Raw genomic sequence first — 18,482 nt, 5'->3', positions numbered from 1 at the left:
AAGTTCTGCATCCCTTGTGCGTCTAACGCGGACACGACACCAAAATTGGTGCATCCGCGCAATCCAGATTACAATGTTCCTCACATTATTCCTAACTCTCCACTCTTTAAATGTTCAACTCCTTCTCCAAAGATCAAATTGTCTATTTATAGAACTTTATACGGGACCCGCCATTTGCTTTTGCGATCTTCAAGACCGGGTATCGAGTATCATTAGTTGTAGCTTCGCGGTGTCACTTGACTTCCCTTACCTAGCGAGACGTTAGCCACGTGGAGGATGTGGCTAGGTGACGATAATTGAATGAATTTAATGCTGAATAGATGGATTTGCACTCGTGTAACGACTCTTTCTAGTTATCCGGTCACATCAACACGTCGTGGCTGTTTTTACAATTTTTTCTCGAGATTGGATTAAGCAGATGCAAGATTATTTGAGTGCTTTGCGTGTACCAGATGTAGATTGCTTCCGTCCTGAGATCTTGCTACGTATACGACACATATTGTGAAGTTATAATTTCCCCCTTGATTTTCCTTGATTGTCGTAATTTGGGTAAATCAATCTCCCATGATCGCCACCACCTACGCATGATATGCATTTTGCATTCAATTTCCTTAAATTCCCGCGCCGCTATTCTTCTGCTATTCAAGGTGACTTCTCTCCCGAATTCAATTCATAATCTGTATTCTTGTCTTAGGTTGTTCCTGAAAGTGTTGTTTCATGTTCAACTTATAACTCCAAGCTCTGAAACCCAAACCGCTGGTTGTGTCAAAGTTGTCTGCTACTTCGTTGTATGCAACTGCATAAATCTGGTAAGTTGTGATTCATCATTCAACCTTACGTTTTTCCTTGACTTCATGACTTCATGATGTTTCTAATAAATATTAGATTGGATATATCACCATTTTGTGATTTGAGATGTGAGCACTAAGTTTTTTCTTTCACATTTATGTTGGTTATCGTGTTATTTCGATCGCGCACTACAAAAGAACTTGGCTTTAGCGACCATTTTTACCAACTCTAGTGGGTGAAATCCTATTTTTACCAACTGTGAAGGTGTTTTTTTTTATCTACTCGCCATTTGTTCCTTTTCACTTTACCTACTCGCCAAAAAAGGTTTTCTCCCAAACTTTTTCAGATCAGCTACAAAACAGAATGAAGTAGTATTTTGATTATCATTCAAGTTCGTTTTTTCCACGGTTTTAATAAGAAAGAAAAGGATGGTTCGGGTTATCTTCGATCGCCGAAGTTTTTCGAATTTGAAGAAAAGTTCAAATAACTATCCGACAGTGGAAAGGTTCGACTAATTGAGGATTCCGTAAATGTTATTCAAAACTAATATACCTATTTCAGGATAAAGGGTATAAATGTAATATGAATAATTCAAGGGTAATACCAGTTTTGGCTTTTCAGCTGAGACATCCCTTAGCGTAATTTTTTATCAGAGTTAGTAGGTATAAGCACAAACCATGTTTTCATGTAACGCAAACCATTTGTCTTATTTTAAGTGCAAGAACACTGCAATTGGGAGAACATGGGCCTAAACCAGTCATTTGTTAGGATGAAAGTTATAGTCTATATTAGAAGGTCAATTTCGTATAACAAAGAACATATAAAAACACAGTTTCCTAAACCCAGAACGAATCCTAAATAATAAAACCCTCGTTCTTCCGTTACTCACTCCCCGAAGAGAGAAAACAATAAACTATCAACTCAATTCCGCTGGTCAAACAAAAATGGTAAGGAGGAAAAATCTTGATTCTCCATCTAATATCTATTTGTATATGCATATAATCGCGAATTTTCTCCCTTATTTCTGATAGTATTTTGTTGTGTTTTTGTAGTCTCTAGTAGCAAATGAAGATTTTCAACACATATTGCATGTGTTGAACACAAACGTTGATGGAAAACAAAAGATAATGTTTGGAATAACATCAATCAAAGGTATTGGTAGACGATTTTATAACATTGTCTGTAAGAAACCCGATGTCGACATGAACAAGAGGTATTTAGGTTGAAAAACGAGGGTACCCAAATATACCTCAATCTAAAACTTTTCCACCTATAAGTCCTTTCTGCGAAAGTTATTTTCTATGGACTGAATCGAGACAATGCAACAAATCGGTTCACACTTTGTGTAATCATCTATGGATACGAGATCGAGACAATACGACAACAAGATAACTTGTGTGATTGACTATGGATACAATATCGAGACAATGCAACAACGAAGTATGTTTACTTGATAAAAGGTTCGGACTTAGCAAACACAATATGATTACTTATCATGTAAATAGGAATCAACGTTTATGTAATTTACTTTAAATTATAATAACAACAATTATAATTGCGGAAAATAAAAGTAAATGACACAACAAATATTGTTAACGAGGAAACCGTAAATGCATAAAAACCCTGGGACCTTGTCCAGAATTGAATACTCGCAGGATTAAGCCGCTATACAAAATCAAACCAACTTCGTATAGTATGTATTCCCACGCCTCCGACCTGTAATAAGTCACGTACTTGGAATAATTCCTTTGGTTCATATTCCAAACATTAAAGGAACAACAAATATGTTTGGTATCAACTCTTTTCAACCAAGTGATGTGACTTCGACAAAAGGCTCTTCTGTTTATCTCAATAAACTCCTTTGTTAGGTTCTTAGATCTATCTTACTATCAACTACCAAAGTAATTGTTAAGATTTTGCAATCAATACTTTTAATCACAAAGAACTGTATTGATGCCGATCTACACAACTAATCAATCTAATCTACCACAAGGATAAACAGATTATAGTTGGATCCTCTTTTACCGAAACAAGTATTGTGCACACCAAAAGGTAATCGTTAAGATTTTACAATCAATACCTTTAATCCCAGGGAAACGTATTGTACACGATCTACACAACTATTCTATCAAAGTACCACTAGGATAAATCGATTATAGTTGGATCCTCTTTTACCGAAACAAGTATTGTGCGCACCAAAGATTTATATAACCAAGTCAGAAATCTTCTATCTCTTCTTTGTCTTTAAATCTTTTAAGATCTTCAATAAACACCTGCACACAACTACTTGAATCTCTTGTGATCAATCACGCAAAGAACGGAGTCTCTTAACAATGGATTATCATAATATAGTCTTTAGCACTAACAACAGTCTAAGGATCCCTAACGAACCCTTGAACTAGTTTGAGTGAATCTTATATCAGAAGAGAAGATTCTCAAGCATAAACAAACTAGGTGCAATCAAAGTTCAACCACCATTAGTCAATCAAATCAATCGAAAACAAAAGATAAACCGCAATTATCTAGTTTCCCACCAACGGTACTAATAGAGCTTCTCAATCCCAAAGAAGTCTTTAAACTGAGAGGTCGTAAGAGATTTCGCCTAATTAGGTTACTCTCCTCTCCGAATAGGCGGCTTCACCAGTAGCAGCACAACTGAGATAGTTTTGCTATCCCTAGGATTAGTTTGCTCGAAATGCAAACTTAGATATTTATAGACCAAGGAAATTTGGACACCAAGGAATTTCCAAAACCGAAAATATTCTCAAGATATGCAATATATTCCAGATTTGGTTTCCATAATTCCTGGAAATGCTTTGTCCAAATAATAACCGAAAATCTCTTAGAAAATCTCCAACTAGTAAATGCACATTACTAATTTTCATTTTCCAAAAATAAAATTAAAAACCTTAAATAAAAGATTCTCAATTTATTTTATTCGATCCGAGATTTTCTTCCATTAGCTATTAAGGAATAACTTTGAACAATTAAAGATAAGCGTTACTGCACATGATCAAAGTATGTCGACATCCTTACTTTGTAAGTCCTCTTTCACACTTATAATATTGAAACTGATTTTCCACACTTCCAAACAAGTTTAGAATTGGTTCATCTGACTTTCAAGAACTACGTGATTGATCAAGAACACTCAATCACCAACCATGGGTTTCACGGTTCTACCTCCTCGTGAGTACTTTGCATAGACACGCTAGTTACCAAAATTCGGTTGACTAGGTACTAGGATCGGTTCCCCGCATATATATGGTATCTAACTTGTACTTGCTGCACATGTCCATAGGATCGGTTCCCCTTTACCTAAAAATGTGTTGCGCATGTCCATAGGATTGTTTCCCCTTTCTGCTAAAAACTTGCTGCACCTCATACAAGGATCGATTCCCCTTTGTGATAGGTTGCACCTCTTACTAGGATCAGTTCCCCTTTACCCAGAGTCGGTCATACCAATAACACTAAATCAATCATACCATCTCAGGTGATTACTTAAGATCGGTTTCACTAATAAAAGTCATACGAATACAAAAGTCAGGCCTTTGTGAATAGTTGTACCAAGAATATAAACAAGTCATGAGCGGTTATACTAATCACACATATTGGTAGTTCAAAAGATCTTCAATGAATAACAATACCAATAATGCCTGGAGATTTCTCTTTCAATTCACAAAACAAGTTCATGAATTTACTTCCTTAAAACAAATGTAAAACATTGTTTCCTAGAATGAAATCTTCACCTTATACCCATACATAATCACAATAGCATTCAAACGATTATGTCGATGTCTTATCTACAAAGTTTAATGGTTAAGCAATAAACCTCGTATTGTATTCCTTAATACTATGTCTAACTAGAGTATAATCATTCATGCTTCGCAGTTTTGTTTCAATATGCACGACTTGAAAGATATGTTAGAGAATGAAATAGTTCTAGTCAAATATCACCAACCTCAAGTGGAAGGATGATGTTGTCGTTGTAGCTCCTTACTTCTTTACTTCTTCACTTCTTCAAGTATTCGCAATACTTGTAATGTCTCATACCCTAATATTTTCAAACTAACTTATACGAAGTTGACTCTAGTACATAATCAAGCGACTCTTAAATGAGTTTTGGATCACTAAAATATGACAACTAAACTTGACATACCAACGCTTGGTGGGTTCAACCGAGCTATGCTCTAACATAGGTTTTTGTTACTACTCCTAGCTTAGAACCCTAACGATGTCGTCTTTTTTATTGTTGTTTGTGTTTTTCTACTTTTTACTGAGGTGTTATGTTGGGTTTTATTAGGACTGGTGACTTATCTGCTGCTGAGCTAGAGAATCTCATGACAATTGTTGCTAATCCACGCCAGTTCAAAATCCCAGACTGGTTTTTGAATAGGAAGAATGATTACAAGGATGGAAGATATTCTCAGGTGGTGTCTAATGCTTTGGATATGAAACTCAGGGATGATTTAGAGCGCTTAAAAAAGATCAAGTAAACTTACTTGTTTTGCATTTTCTTTTATTTTTGAAAGAATGGCCTTTAAAGATAACAAATACATGTTTATGTATCTACTTTTCATGCCTTGCATTTGTTGTGATTTATGCCTAAATGTATGCTGCTTTTTCAAGAGTATTCACAAAGGTGTGTACTGAATTTGTTGTGATTTATGCCTACCACTACAAGTTAACTTCGGACTGGAATGTAGTTGAGCCCTAACCAAGCCTCATGCTGATTAAGGTACAGTCGCGTTCGTCACGCATCTAGAACCACACTGGATTCTACGCACTTGATTCCCTTAGATGATCTCACCCACAACTAAGAGTTGCTACGATCCAAAGTCGAAGACTTATAAATAAATCTGTCTCCCACAGATATGTCTATTCTTTATTCGGTTTTTGTTCCGTCTTTTGATAAATCAAGGTGAACATGAACTTATTGATAATCCGGTCTTATACTCCCGAAGAGCAGCCTAAAAATATCAATCACCTCACAATAACCCAACTGATTGACAAAAAATGTTATTGCGGAATCACAAGAGTCTGAGACGAAGAACTGTTGTGATTACTTTTTATATCTTACCTATCGGAGATAAATCTCGAGCAAATATTAGAGAAGATAGTACTCAACACGATAAAACAAGTAAGATCAGAATACACAACTACAGAGAAAATAGTTGGATCTGGCTTCACGAATCCCAGATGAAGTCTTCAAGTCGTTAACCTAATATGGTTTTGGAAAAACCTAGGTTAAAGGAAAATCGACTCTAGTTTGCAACTAGGACACATGAAAGTGTCGGGATTAGGTTTTCCACTTTCTAGAGTTTTCCCTTGTGTATCCTTTCAAATCAGGGTTGCTTACAATCAAATCTAAGATAGCTTAGTAACAAAGCATTCAATATTTACCATTAGATGAAATCCTGATTTAAGATTCAAGCTAAGTCTGCTTAAAAATAAAGCAATCGATCTCCACCGTTAGATGGTATTAGCTTGTTACACACAAATGGAATATACTATCATTTAGATATGGGTAACCGTACCTAAACGTGTATATTGGGTTGGCTCAATAGCAGTTAACCGAAGTTAGCCATATGAACACTTTTGACTTAACCATATTCATCTAACACTTGTAGATCAAACATGATGATCAATCAATCATGAAAGATAAAATGAATCTAATTGTGTTTCAAATAGAGTTTTTCAATTATTCAATATATCATAGAAATATATATGAACAAATTGAAACAAAATCAGATTATTTCATAATTGTACAAAGTACTTATACAAGAATCAATTCATGAATATTAAGCCATGGTTTGCAAAGTTTGCATTCCTTAATTCATAAATGTTTTAGTTCATGAGTATGAGAATCATACTTAACCGATTTTAGAATTTTACCACTGTGTTCGCAAACTAGGTATGCAAACAACAGCTCCGGACTTTGGCCTTGTCTAGCTGTTCACAAACCAGGTATGCAAACATCCATCCCGGACCTAACTCAGGTGAAACCGTTCGCATACTAGGTACACAAACAAGGTTCCCGGACCTTTACAGGTAAAACCGTTTGCATACGAGGTATGCAAACAAGGTTCTCGGGCCTGAATTATAACAATACAGTTCGCATACTAGGTATGCATACCGTGTTGTATCCAGACATGGTTAATTGTTCTAAACTCTCATTTCAATCATCGAAACGTCCTTAGAAGACGACAATGACTGTCTCACACATACCATTAGCTTCAAGTAATTTTCAAGTGATCGAATGATCAATACGAAACTTTCCAAGTCGACATCAAATGATTATATCACACAAATCATGTAAGATGTTTCAAGGCAATTTTCACATGATGATCATCTTTAACTTAATATTTAGTTTTGAACAAATAAATTGTCTCCAACTAAACTCGTCAAGAATAATGATGAACATAGTTAAAGCAAAAAGCTTCCAACATATATTTCGAGAAATAGATACGCGAGATAAACTCAGCTCGAAATATCAAATGTGTATAATGTAAAAGTTTATATATCTATACGACTTAGTATCATTAGAAAATAGAATAGAATAGACTTTTGAGTGATAGATAAGTTTTAGTCTCCACGTACCCTTTGTTTATGAAGTTACTCCAATCTCTCCTTAGTAGATCTTCGTCTTCAATCGATGAACGCCGTGAAGTCTAAAGCTCGACTATACATTCTATCCTAATCCGAGACATAACTATAAGTATACTAGAAATCAAGTATATAGTTTTGATCAACTAAACTTGACAAACAAGCTTGAGATAGCAACGCTTGCGAGTTCGACCGAGCAGTGCTCTAACACTTCTCTCTCACAACGTAGAGGACCAAACATCTAGGGCCAAACTAGTTTTGAAAATAAAACCAATATTTGTCAAAGCGCAAGGCAATGACTCCAACCCCATGTTCATTAGATATAAATAACATGAACTGGAGTTTTTTAAGTTTAGTTTTCCTAATGCAATCAAGGTAGCAATGACCCAACTAATTGTAGCGGTATCCAAAACAATAACCAAAGTGTCTCAAACGGTAATCAAAGTGTCTCAAGTAATGTGTCTGAATGTAGGTGCAGGTAAAAGTAAACATTGAGTATTACAATGTTCCTCGCACTATTCCTAACTCTCCACTCTTTAAATGTCCAACTCCTTCTCCAGTATTCAAATTGTCTATTTATAGAACTTTATCTGGAACCCGTCATTTGCTCTTGCGATCTTCAAGACCGGGTATTGAGTATCATTAGTTGTAGCTTCACGGTGTCACCTGGCATTCCTTGCCTCGCTAGACGTTCGTTACGTGGAGGATGTGGTTAGGTGACGGTAAGTTAAGGCATTTAATGCTAAGTAGATGGCGCACGCGTGTAACGACTCTTTCTAGCTGTCCGTTCACGTCAACACGTCGTGGTCGCATCGTAGCCGTTGTTACAATTTTGTCTCGAGATTCGACAAAGCAGAACCAAAATTATTTGAGTGCTTCGCGTATACTGAATGTAGATTGCTTCCATCCTGAGATCTTGCTACATACATATTCAGTAGTTACAATTTGTCCCATGATTTTCCCGGATTGTCGTAATTTGGGTAAATCAATCTCCCATGATCGCCGCCACCTACGCGTGATCTCCATTTTGCATTCAATTTCCCTAAATTCCTGCGCCACTATTCTTCTGCTATTCAAGGTGACTTCTCTCCTGAATTCAATTCATATTTCTTATTCTCGTCTTAGGTTGTTCCTGAAAGTACGTGTTGTTTCATGTTCAACTTCTAACTCCAAGATCTGAAACCCAAACCGCTGGTTGCATCAACGTCGTCTACAACTGCATAAATATGATAAGTTGTGATTCATCATTTAACCTTACGTTTTCCCTTGACTTCATGGTTTCATGATATATCTGATAAATGTTAAATTGGACGTAGCTCCATTTTGTGATTTGAGATGTGAGCACTATTTTTTTTCTTTCACCTTTATGTTGGTTATCGTGTTATTTCTATCACGCAGTACAAGACGACCATTTATGACTAACTCTAGTGGATACAATCCTTTAACAACTGTTCCTGACAACTAAAAACAACAATGTTCGCCAGAAACCTGAAGTCGCCATTTTCAGCAGCTATAGAGGGTGGAATCCTTTAACGACAATACTTTAACTATTAAAATATCATACATGTAGCTATAAGTTTTCAACCATGATGAACTGGAAACTCAAAGGTACACCTGAAGTTGCTTATTTAAGTGCAAGAACACCGCAATTAGAAAACATGGGCCTAAACCAGTAAGTTGTTGGGCTGAAAGTTATAGTCTAGACTAGAAGGGAAATTTCGTCTAACAGAGAACATACAAAAGCACAATTGCCTAAACCCAGAACGAACCCTAAATAATAAAACCCTTGTACTTCCTTTACTCCCTCCCCGAAGAGAGAACAGTAAACTATCAACTCAATTCCGCTGGTTAAACAAAAATGGTAAGGAGGAAAACTCTCGATTCTCCATCTAATATCTATCTGTATATGCGTATAATCACGAATTTTCTCCGTTATTTCTGATAGTATTTTGTTGTGTTTTTGTAGTCTCTAGTAGCAAATGAAGATTTTCAGCACATATTGCGTGTGTTGAACACAAACGTTGATGGAAAACAAAAGATAATGTTTGCAATGACATCGATCAAAGGTATCGGTAGACGATTTGCTAACATTGTCTGTAAGAAAGCCGATGTCGACATGAACAAGAGGTATTTAGGTTTTTGTTACTACTCCTAACCTAGAACCCTTATGATGTCGTCTTTTTTGTTGTTGTTTGTGTTTTTCTACTTTTTACTGAGGTGTTATGTTGGGTTTTATTAGGGCTGGTGAATTATCTGCTGCTGAGCTAGAGAATCTCATGACAATTGTTGCTAATCCACGCCAGTTCAAAATCCCAGACTGGTTTTTGAATAGGAAGAAGGATTACAAGGATGGAAGATATTCTCAGGTGGTGTCTAATGCTTTGGATATGAAACTCAGGGATGATTTAGAGCGCTTGAAAAAGATCAGGTAAGCTTACTTGTTTTGCATTTTCTTTTATTTTTGAAAGAATGGCCTTTAAAGATAACAAATACATGTTTATGTATCTACTTTACATGCCTTGCATTTGTTGTGATTTATGCCTAAATGTATGCTGCTTTTTTTCAAGAGTATTCACAAAGGTGTGTGCTGAATTGGTGGGGTTCTAAACCACACTTTAGAGTGGACAAAGTTTGGAACCCTGCCTAAACTAAGGAAATTTAAAGTTGGGCAGGTTTCAAGGCAGCCTATAGTTGTCAGGGTTTTAAACAGCCCCTGGTATACTTGCCAATTGTTATCTTGGTATGGTTTTATCTAGCATTTACGATGTTTAAAAACGCGTTGAGGTGATGCGTCCATTTTTATTTGGTAAGGCGATGCGGCATCAATTAATAGCTTCGCGTTGCCAGAAGAAATGCACTAGAAATGTAAAACTATAGACACGTAACTTATAAAATACTAGAAAAATTGATAAGAAGTTAACAAGAGAGGAAACAAAATCATAATACAAGAAGTCAAGATGTAACTAATAATTGTGGCCACATTCTACAGGACAACCTCCGCCTTCAGTCTACAACCTCAACAAGTCTTCTTTAATACGATAGTATTTATTTATTTAGGAACTAGGGTTCTATTTTAAGGCTTGCAGTGAAAAAGGTTGAATAAAACATTGAGGATGGCATCAAAGCATTTTTATATAAGATAACCATTGTGCATTCTCTAAATAAGTGAAGCTGTATGTATCCAGCGGACTTGTGTGTTTGTGTGGAGGCTTTTTTGCTCCTGTTTGGATACAGTTATAGTTGACTATGTTGAAGGGGCAAACAAGGTAGGCAGAAGTTTGCAACACCGTGTTACATGTCATTACAGTTCATCATTTCCTTCCTTGATTGAGATCATGTTGACTAGGGCCTCGCTTAGTTATGCTAGGATAGTGGACACTGGACCAAGTTTCTTTGAATTTGCCTATGTAGTGCAAACCGAAGAAAACAGTGTAGTTGACACTGTTTCCTTAAGTGGGTTCTCACCAAAAGTTAATTTCATTGACCTCATTAGTATAGACAATGGGGTATGCTATTCTAAATATATCATGCCAATTTATTGCACACCACAATTATACACAATGGTAATGTATGCTAAATATACCAGACGGGCTTCCACATCAAGCTTAGGGTGGGCAAAGTTTAGAAACCCGCCTAAAGTAAAGAGATACAGAGTAGCAGCTGCCTGAAATTCGTGGGCACATGGCAACTAAAAGGCTGGGCTGAGTAAGCCTTACCCGAAAGCCGACTGACCAAACAATGTCTAGGCAGCGCCTCGGACCTAGTTCAGAACTTCAATGTTTTTTGAAGTTGGCAAAGGCTAGCCCAAATACAAGCTGCTTATAGTTAGCATAAATACAAGCTGCTTTCTCTTTTATAAACAGATGAATGTCTAGTTGTTACATTTGAAGTGCTAGGGTGTGTGCCGCTTGCACCCTACTTGCTCGCATCTGTGACATGACAACCATCCAGGTGGCCTACATCCTCAAGATGGTGAACCCCTTGGGGGGAATATCATGATCCTAGGATTAACGTCTCGCCATGTCACCATGTGCCGAGCAAGTGGCGTGGAAGTGGTGATCATTCTTTTATTTCTTTATGATTATGTTGAAGGTAGATAGAAAAGCATTTTTAATCAACTTTATTCGTAACTTATGGATTGGTGTGTTACATCTTAAATGTTATCAGTCCTACATTACTTTGTTTGTTGATTGAGATTTTCCGGCTAAGGTCTCATTCAGCTATTCTAGGACACTGGACAAAGGTTTCCTTGGATTTGTCAGTTTATTAGTAACAGAAGAAAAACAGTCTAGTTACCACTGTTTCCTTAAAGTGGGTCCAAATATTATTTCTATCACCTGTACTTCCCTTGTCTAATATTCTTTCTGGAGTTTTAGATTGGTTTCTGTCCCTCAAGAATGTTTGGATGGGCATCCCTTATGCCAATGTTGGTCTAAAAGCTGCACTGCCTCTCTGTCGTGAGTAAAGGTGGGGCAGGAAGCTAGATGGTGAAGTGGCAAGGATTTTATTTCAAGGGACTACATAGTTTACAGAGTCAAATTATCGCCTTCCTGGTACAAGTCGTGATGTTCAGGATTCAGGAATAGTAGTAGATTAGGCCAACTTTTCTTGTGGGGTACCAGAAAGTTCACAAAGCTGGCTCAAACACTTATTGAGCCTCACCTTCCTTTTCCTTGGGTTGTAGCTGGTGTACACTCACCGCAATGATTCACCAATCACCAAGTTAGAATTTTACAGAATCAATGAAAGTAAATAAATAAGATTCTCATACAAACATACCGTATGTTTAAATTACGAGCTTTGTTTATTACAGTATATATTAGAAAGGCAGTGTTATGTCATACCCAGTTTCCTTCTGTGCGGGTGGTGCAATGTTGACACTGCTGCGTGTCTGTTTCCAATTTTATGCAGGAACCATCGTGGTTTGAGGCACTATTGGGGTCTTCGTGTGCGTGGTCAGCATACCAAGACAACTGGTCGCCGAGGAAAGACTGTTGGTGTCTCCAAGAAACGTTGAGTTCGTTTTTTTTTCCTTTTCTTTTTGAACTAAAAATCCAAGGGTATTGTTCTTTTTTGTTCTGGGGCCGAAGATCTTTTGGTAGGTTCATGCTATTTTGTTTTGGTTGGCATCAACCGAACCTTTTCTAAATAGTGCCCTGTAACTGTTAGTTTGTTTGGATGATAGATAGTGTCATATATAACGAAACTTCATTCCTTTTACTGAAGGCTATTAGTTCTATTTCTGATATATCTTCCCCAACAATTTTTATTATTGTGAAGATTTCCTACGTGTATTTTTTTACTATACTTATAAGCTGCAGTAGTGGCTTGAAAACTAGTTTGCATATTCACGAAAAGTTAAATTAAAATTCTGAACAATGTAGATGATGAGAGGTAATCAATTTTGTAAGAGTGTTCTGATTATTCACAAGCAAAAAATTAGACCATGCATCTAGGGCGATGATAACCAGCTTTTATCTGGACACTTGGCATTGCTGCAATTCGCAGTTAGTACGGAACGCTTTGTGATCCATATATTCGTTTCATACGGAAAAGCTTTTGTTATCCAAAGATTCGAGCAAAGGGGACTTGGTCATGGCCTGTACTGGTAGAAAACTTATTCTATCTCAGAAAAGAAGATGAAATCCATGGTTTCTTTTTTGCATCTCTGAATTCTCCTTTAAATAAACAAATGAAAACTAACAGTTTATGCACATTAATGCACACCACATGCTGCTCCCTTACTTGTACCTAAATTTTCCTACCAAATAAGTTGACCCTAAGTTTAACAAACTGGATCAACATAACGTGTGTTAGGGAAACCAGCAACATCATCATCATGTAGCTGTCACTTAAATATACCTAATTGGTATCTATCTACAAAATAAATACAAGTTGGAGTTAATTTATTACCATTTTTTCTCAACAAAACAATATAAACTTTTCAACGAAACAACCAATGAATGTGCATACTAACCCCTAGTTTGAATGCAGAATAGTATGTTTAGCACATGCTTATAGCAGAAACAATATTACTACAACTGGAGATAATCCTGGCAGCACAGGAGGAGTTGAAAGTCTAGTTTTCATTTATTTCATACATTTGCTGCATACATATACACTCACTTGAATCTTAAACAAATGGGCAATATTTTTCAATTTTATGGGGTTCAAAATACTAGTTTAAACAACATAAAAATAAAAGAAAATTACAGAAGTCGGAGCTCTTATATGAGTCAGATTTGATTCTAAACATTGGTGAGTGTGTTAAGGGCATAAAAGATTGTGAGCTTTGATGGAGAAAGCTCAGAAGATGAGACAAAAACCCTAATAAACTAATCTGCAATTATGGAGATATGAGTTATTTTAAAGTACATGCACAGATAGAGGTGTTAAGATGGGATTAATATAAACAAAGAGTAAAGAAGATTTGAATGTGATTAGCAGTTCCTATAAAGCATATATACAGTCCAAGGTAAGAGATATGGGAGGAAAAGAAATGGGAATAATAATCCTAGTATTAATTAAACAAACAAAGGGGTGTACATTAAATCAACAATTTAGGCTAAGCATTTCTGACTCACACAGTAGCACCACCACCACCCTTGTTTCAAAAGAATGAATTTTATTAAGGTGTGAAAGAAAACCATCTAACAAAACAAAACAAGTTACTGGAACCAACAAAAGACAAGTTAATACTATGTTTTGACAAATTTTCAAGTATTGATTAATATTAAGATTTTGTGAAGTGAAGAAATATAATACATGGGAAATTTGAAAATACAAAGAGAAAATATTTATACCATTCAAGAAGCAAAAATTGCGTGGTAGAAATCCTCACCATATTTCTTCTCATCATTTTTCTTCTTTTATAACTGCCATATCCACCATGTCAATTGCACTAAAACTTTCCTCGGTGTCGACCGTCGCAGAGGAGTCGTACTCCGACCCCGTCTGGATTTCCTTGAACAATGCCATGACTTGTATCATTGTTGGCCTTTGCCTTGGTCGATCATCCAAACATGCCAATGCAACTTTTACGTGTTTTACTAGTTCATTCTCTAAGCTTGAATCTTCTTTCATGAGCTCTGGATCTATAACATCAGTTATTGATGATTTTGTATGCTGTTTTACCCATCCAACTATATTATTATCTCCAAATTCCTCAGAATCCGTAGGCCTCTTACCAGTAAGCAGCTCCAGTAACACTACCCCGTAACTGTAAACATCTCCTTTGGTCGAGCATTGAAAACTCTGGTAATATTCAGGTGGAACGTAACCTGGAGTACCTGCGAGCGTGCTAACACTAAGATGAGTGTCCATTGCACTCATCAACCTTGCCATACCAAAATCAGAAACTCTGGCATCCAAGTTTTCGTCAAGTAGGACATTGCTTGACTTCATATCTCTGTGAATGATGTGAGGCATGCAGTTATGGTGAAGGTAAGCTAAGCCTCTGGCAGCTCCAATTGCAATTTTTCTTCTGGCTGACCAATCCAGCCTGATTCCCGTCTTCTTTCGATTTTGTAAAACATCTTCCAAGCTTCCAAATTTCATGAATTCATAGACTAGCAACCGTTCTTCACCTACTTTGCAGTAACCCAACAGCGGAACAAGGTTCCGGTGCTTGATCTTCCCAATAGTTTCCATCTCTGCCATGAACTCCCTGTCTCCTTGTCCGCTGATTTGGATTAACTTCTTCACAGCCACTGTATTCCCATCCTTGAGTTGAGCTTTGTAAACATCCCCAAACCCGCCGGATCCTATCATACTGTCATCATTAAAGCCATTGGTGGCTTTTAGCAAATCTGCAAACGTAAGTTTCTGAAGAGGCTTATCAACCTCAAATGTGGAGAGATTGATGCTTAATGCTTCCCTTGCGCCAGTTAACTTCCAGTTAGTTTGGGTCATGCCCAAGTTAGACGTATTATCAATATCAAGATCAGACATTTCAGACAGCCTTCTTCTCCTCCTCCTCCTCTTGTTGGTCTCCACAGCAACAATAATCAAACCAAGTATGCAGAAAATTGAAAACAATAAGCCCATTCCTACACTCTCAAGCATGGAAACACTCCTCCTGCCCGATTTATGCTGGAGTTTCAATGCATTTGAGTCTGAATCATCACAAGTAGGCAGAGGGTAGCCGCATAGACCTGCATTGTTCTTGTATCTGCTAGCTGGAAATGTTGCCAACTGACCTGACACGGGAATTGGCCCTGAGAGGTTATTTGACGAAAGATCAATCTCGGAGAGCAAGGTAAGTCCCGATAAGGAACCAGGAATCTGCCCTTCGAGCTTATTGTGGGATAGATCAAGAATTCCAACATTTTTCAAGCTTCCCAAGTTGTTTGGAATTGGACCGGAGAGACTATTGTGCCCAAGATTCAAAACAGATAGATAATACATGTTCCCCAGCTCTTTGGGTATACTACCCTCCAACAAATTGTAAGACAGATCAAGAAAAATCATGGACCCATTGTTACTGAATGTGTACTCTGTATTGCCCATATAGATTCTAGTGAAGTTGCAAGAACTCCTTGTAGGTACCCTATCTAACCCCTCTGGTCTAATTCCAGAAAACTCGAGAAGATTTCCAGCTCCATGGCATTCTGAACTTCCATCATTCTTCAAATACACATATCTCTTCCCAGATACCCAACCAACACCAATTTGACCAGCTTGTTTCGACAGGCTTGCAGGAATAGACCCACTTAATTTGTTGCTGTTAAGGTCCAACCATATCAAACTCCGACAATCTCCGATTTCCATTGGAATGCCACCCGTAAATGAGTTGTTCCCCAGCTTAAGAATTCCTAAGCCACTAAGCTGACCAATCCATCCTGGGATTTCACCACTAAGCCGGTTACTCGACAAAGATATCCAGTTGAGATTAGTACAGTTGCTTAAACCAGGCGGAATTGTTCCAGTCAAATCATTGTTATCTAAGATTAAGTTTTCAAGTGTTTTAATATACATAAGCTCTTCAGGAATCTCACCTTGGAGGTTATTCAACCACATAATTAGATCCCGAAGCCGCGACAATGATCCTAAGCTGGAAGGTATCTCACCAGAGAGGTAATTGAAGCTGAGATCTAGCGACTCCAGTTTAGAACAGTTACTTAAAGTCGCTGGGATTGTACTCGTGAACAGATTGTTCTGAAGATACAGCTCCTTTAAATTGTTCTTAGGATCTTGACATAACCCCGACGGAATCGACCCCGAGAAATTATTAGAACTTAATTCTAACAACTCCAAATTTGTAAGCTTGGACAATGAATCAGGCAGACCACCAATGAAATAATTATAAGAAAGAACCAATCTCTTCAAACTAGTCATCTTAACTAGTGTTTCACCAGGGAATTCACCGGTCAAATTGTTGTTGGAGAGATTAATATATTCTAAAGCAGAACAATAGCCTAGATTATCAGGGACATTACCAACCAGGTGATTAGACGAAAGATCAAGCGCCACCAGACTCGAACAAGCTTCGCCCAGTCGTGTAGGAATCTCCCCTTCAAACTTGTTTGTCGACAATGAAACGTATTTCAGCTTCTCAGTTGGTAATGATGGAATTTGCCCTGAAAACTCATTAATTGAAAGATTCAAAAGTTTAAGATTTTGACATCCAATCAGTCCAATACCAATATCACCCGTAAACTTATTACCCGAAAGATCCAGGTGTTGCAATGAATCGCAACCCCCGGCGCCGCCACTGCCAACCCCGAAAGACGGAAGCTTACCGGAGAAATTATTCGCCGATAAATCAAGAAACTCCAGACTGGGACAATTAGCTACCGGAATACTACCAGAAATCTCATTTCCCGCCAAATTCAAATACTTGAGATTAGAACAACTAGGTGAGATAAGCCATTGAACTACATTCGGACCAGAAATGGTATTCGAAGAAAGATCAAGCGACTCAAAGTCGAACCCAAGGCTTCCCTTTGTTTGAGCATTAAACCCAGATAAAGCATTACTAGACAAGTTAAGATTCTTCAAACTCGTACAAGAAGATGATAAGCTTACAATGTCTGAAACAGAACCTGTTAAACCATTACCAGAAAGATCCAAATCACTTAAAACTTGACTGCAATGGGATGCTGATAGTTTCCCGGTGAGATTCGTATACTTGAGTGATAACTTCTCCAAGTGATTCAAAGTCAATAAATAAGAAGAAACGGAAGTAAGGTTTGAAGTTAGAGGAATAGACATAAGATTGATTGATGAAACTTGAGAATCTTTATTACATGTAATGCCATTGAAGAAACATGGGCTTGTATTTGGTTTCCAGTTTGATAGAAGGGTAGGGTTTGTAAGGGTAGCCTTGAATGATAGCAAAAGCTCACTATCACTATCTGATGATAATGCTTTGGCAGCAGTAGTACAAGTGATAGCAAAGAAGAAGAATGGTAGGAAAATAGACAGTAGAGGTTTCATGTTTTTGTGTTTGTGTTGTTTAGCTAATGAGATATATGGATTAGGGTTTTAGATTTGGCCATGACAGAGTTGTTTGTTGCAGTTGCCAGAGAGAGAGAGAGAGGAGAAGGAAGGAAGGAAGGAGAAGAAGAAGAGGATAGCATACAGTACACATTACATTGGAGTTTGATTAACAAAGAAGAAGACATAGAAAACAAAGAATAGACATATTACACACACACACAGCTGTTGTGGTCACATGGGTATATGACCATACTCTGTCTCTTTCTCTTTTCTAAAATATAAGTTAAAGAATGAACAGTTGAATTTAATAGGTTTTGAATGTGTTATTCATGACTTGATCATTTTCATATTGTATTTTTCTTCTTCATAATTCATTCATGAATATAATTCTTGGTAGTAAATAATAATCTTGGATCTTGCATCTCTCTCTCTCAACAGTAGTATGTAATGTATAGATGAATAGAGAATAATAATAATTGAAATGAATAGGAAAGGGAGATGAAGAAGAGGAAGAGGAGAGATTGCAATAATGAATGAATATTGAATATTCAGTGGGCATTTCATTTACATTTAAGTACATTACGAGAGAAAGATACTGTTGGTCCATTGGGTATTTTGCTTTGTTATATATGTATGCCCACAACTTTTAC

At 37.1% G+C, this 18,482-nt stretch overlaps 2 protein-coding genes across 3 annotated transcripts; one reads left to right on the top strand and one right to left on the bottom strand.

The window, feature by feature from the left end:
- The first annotated feature begins 1,709 nt into the window (after positions 1 to 1,709).
- On the top strand, positions 1,710 to 12,640 carry LOC113330319 (40S ribosomal protein S18). 2 transcript variants are annotated; one of them, XM_026577134.1, is made up of 4 exons: positions 1,710 to 1,736; positions 9,359 to 9,519; positions 9,632 to 9,820; positions 12,304 to 12,640. In XM_026577134.1, the coding sequence occupies exons 1-4, from the start codon at positions 1,734 to 1,736 to the stop codon at positions 12,407 to 12,409; spliced, it is 459 nt and encodes a 152-aa protein (XP_026432919.1). In that variant the 5' UTR covers positions 1,710 to 1,733; the 3' UTR covers positions 12,410 to 12,640. The 2 variants fall into 2 exon arrangements, with proteins under 2 accessions (XP_026432919.1, XP_026432918.1); XM_026577133.1 differs by lacking the exon at positions 1,710 to 1,736 and adding an exon at positions 8,684 to 9,253.
- A 1,393-nt stretch (positions 12,641 to 14,033) lies between these two features.
- Positions 14,034 to 17,992, bottom strand: LOC113330628 (protein BRASSINOSTEROID INSENSITIVE 1-like). Its single transcript, XM_026577446.1, has one exon. It carries the CDS (start codon positions 17,827 to 17,829, stop codon positions 14,248 to 14,250), a length of 3,582 nt encoding a protein of 1,193 aa, XP_026433231.1. The 5' UTR covers positions 17,830 to 17,992; the 3' UTR covers positions 14,034 to 14,247.
- Positions 17,993 to 18,482: the final 490 nt, after the last annotated feature.

Source organism: Papaver somniferum, unplaced genomic scaffold (genome assembly GCF_003573695.1).
Source record: "Papaver somniferum cultivar HN1 unplaced genomic scaffold, ASM357369v1 unplaced-scaffold_118, whole genome shotgun sequence".
In the NCBI taxonomy this organism is placed as follows: domain Eukaryota; kingdom Viridiplantae; phylum Streptophyta; class Magnoliopsida; order Ranunculales; family Papaveraceae; genus Papaver; species Papaver somniferum.
This window is presented reverse-complemented; position numbering and strand designations above follow the sequence as displayed.

Excerpts from the sequence above, each read along its gene's own strand:
- LOC113330319 (XM_026577134.1), top strand. Across the intron at positions 9,520-9,631 it reads GATGTCGACATGAACAAGAG|GGCTGGTGAATTATCTGCTG; the intron begins GTATTTAGGTTT and ends GGGTTTTATTAG. Across the intron at positions 9,821-12,303 it reads GAGCGCTTGAAAAAGATCAG|GAACCATCGTGGTTTGAGGC; the intron begins GTAAGCTTACTT and ends AATTTTATGCAG.
- LOC113330628 (XM_026577446.1), bottom strand. The coding sequence starts at position 17,829 with ATGAAACCTCTACTGTCTATTTTCCTACCATTCTTCTTCTTTGCTATC.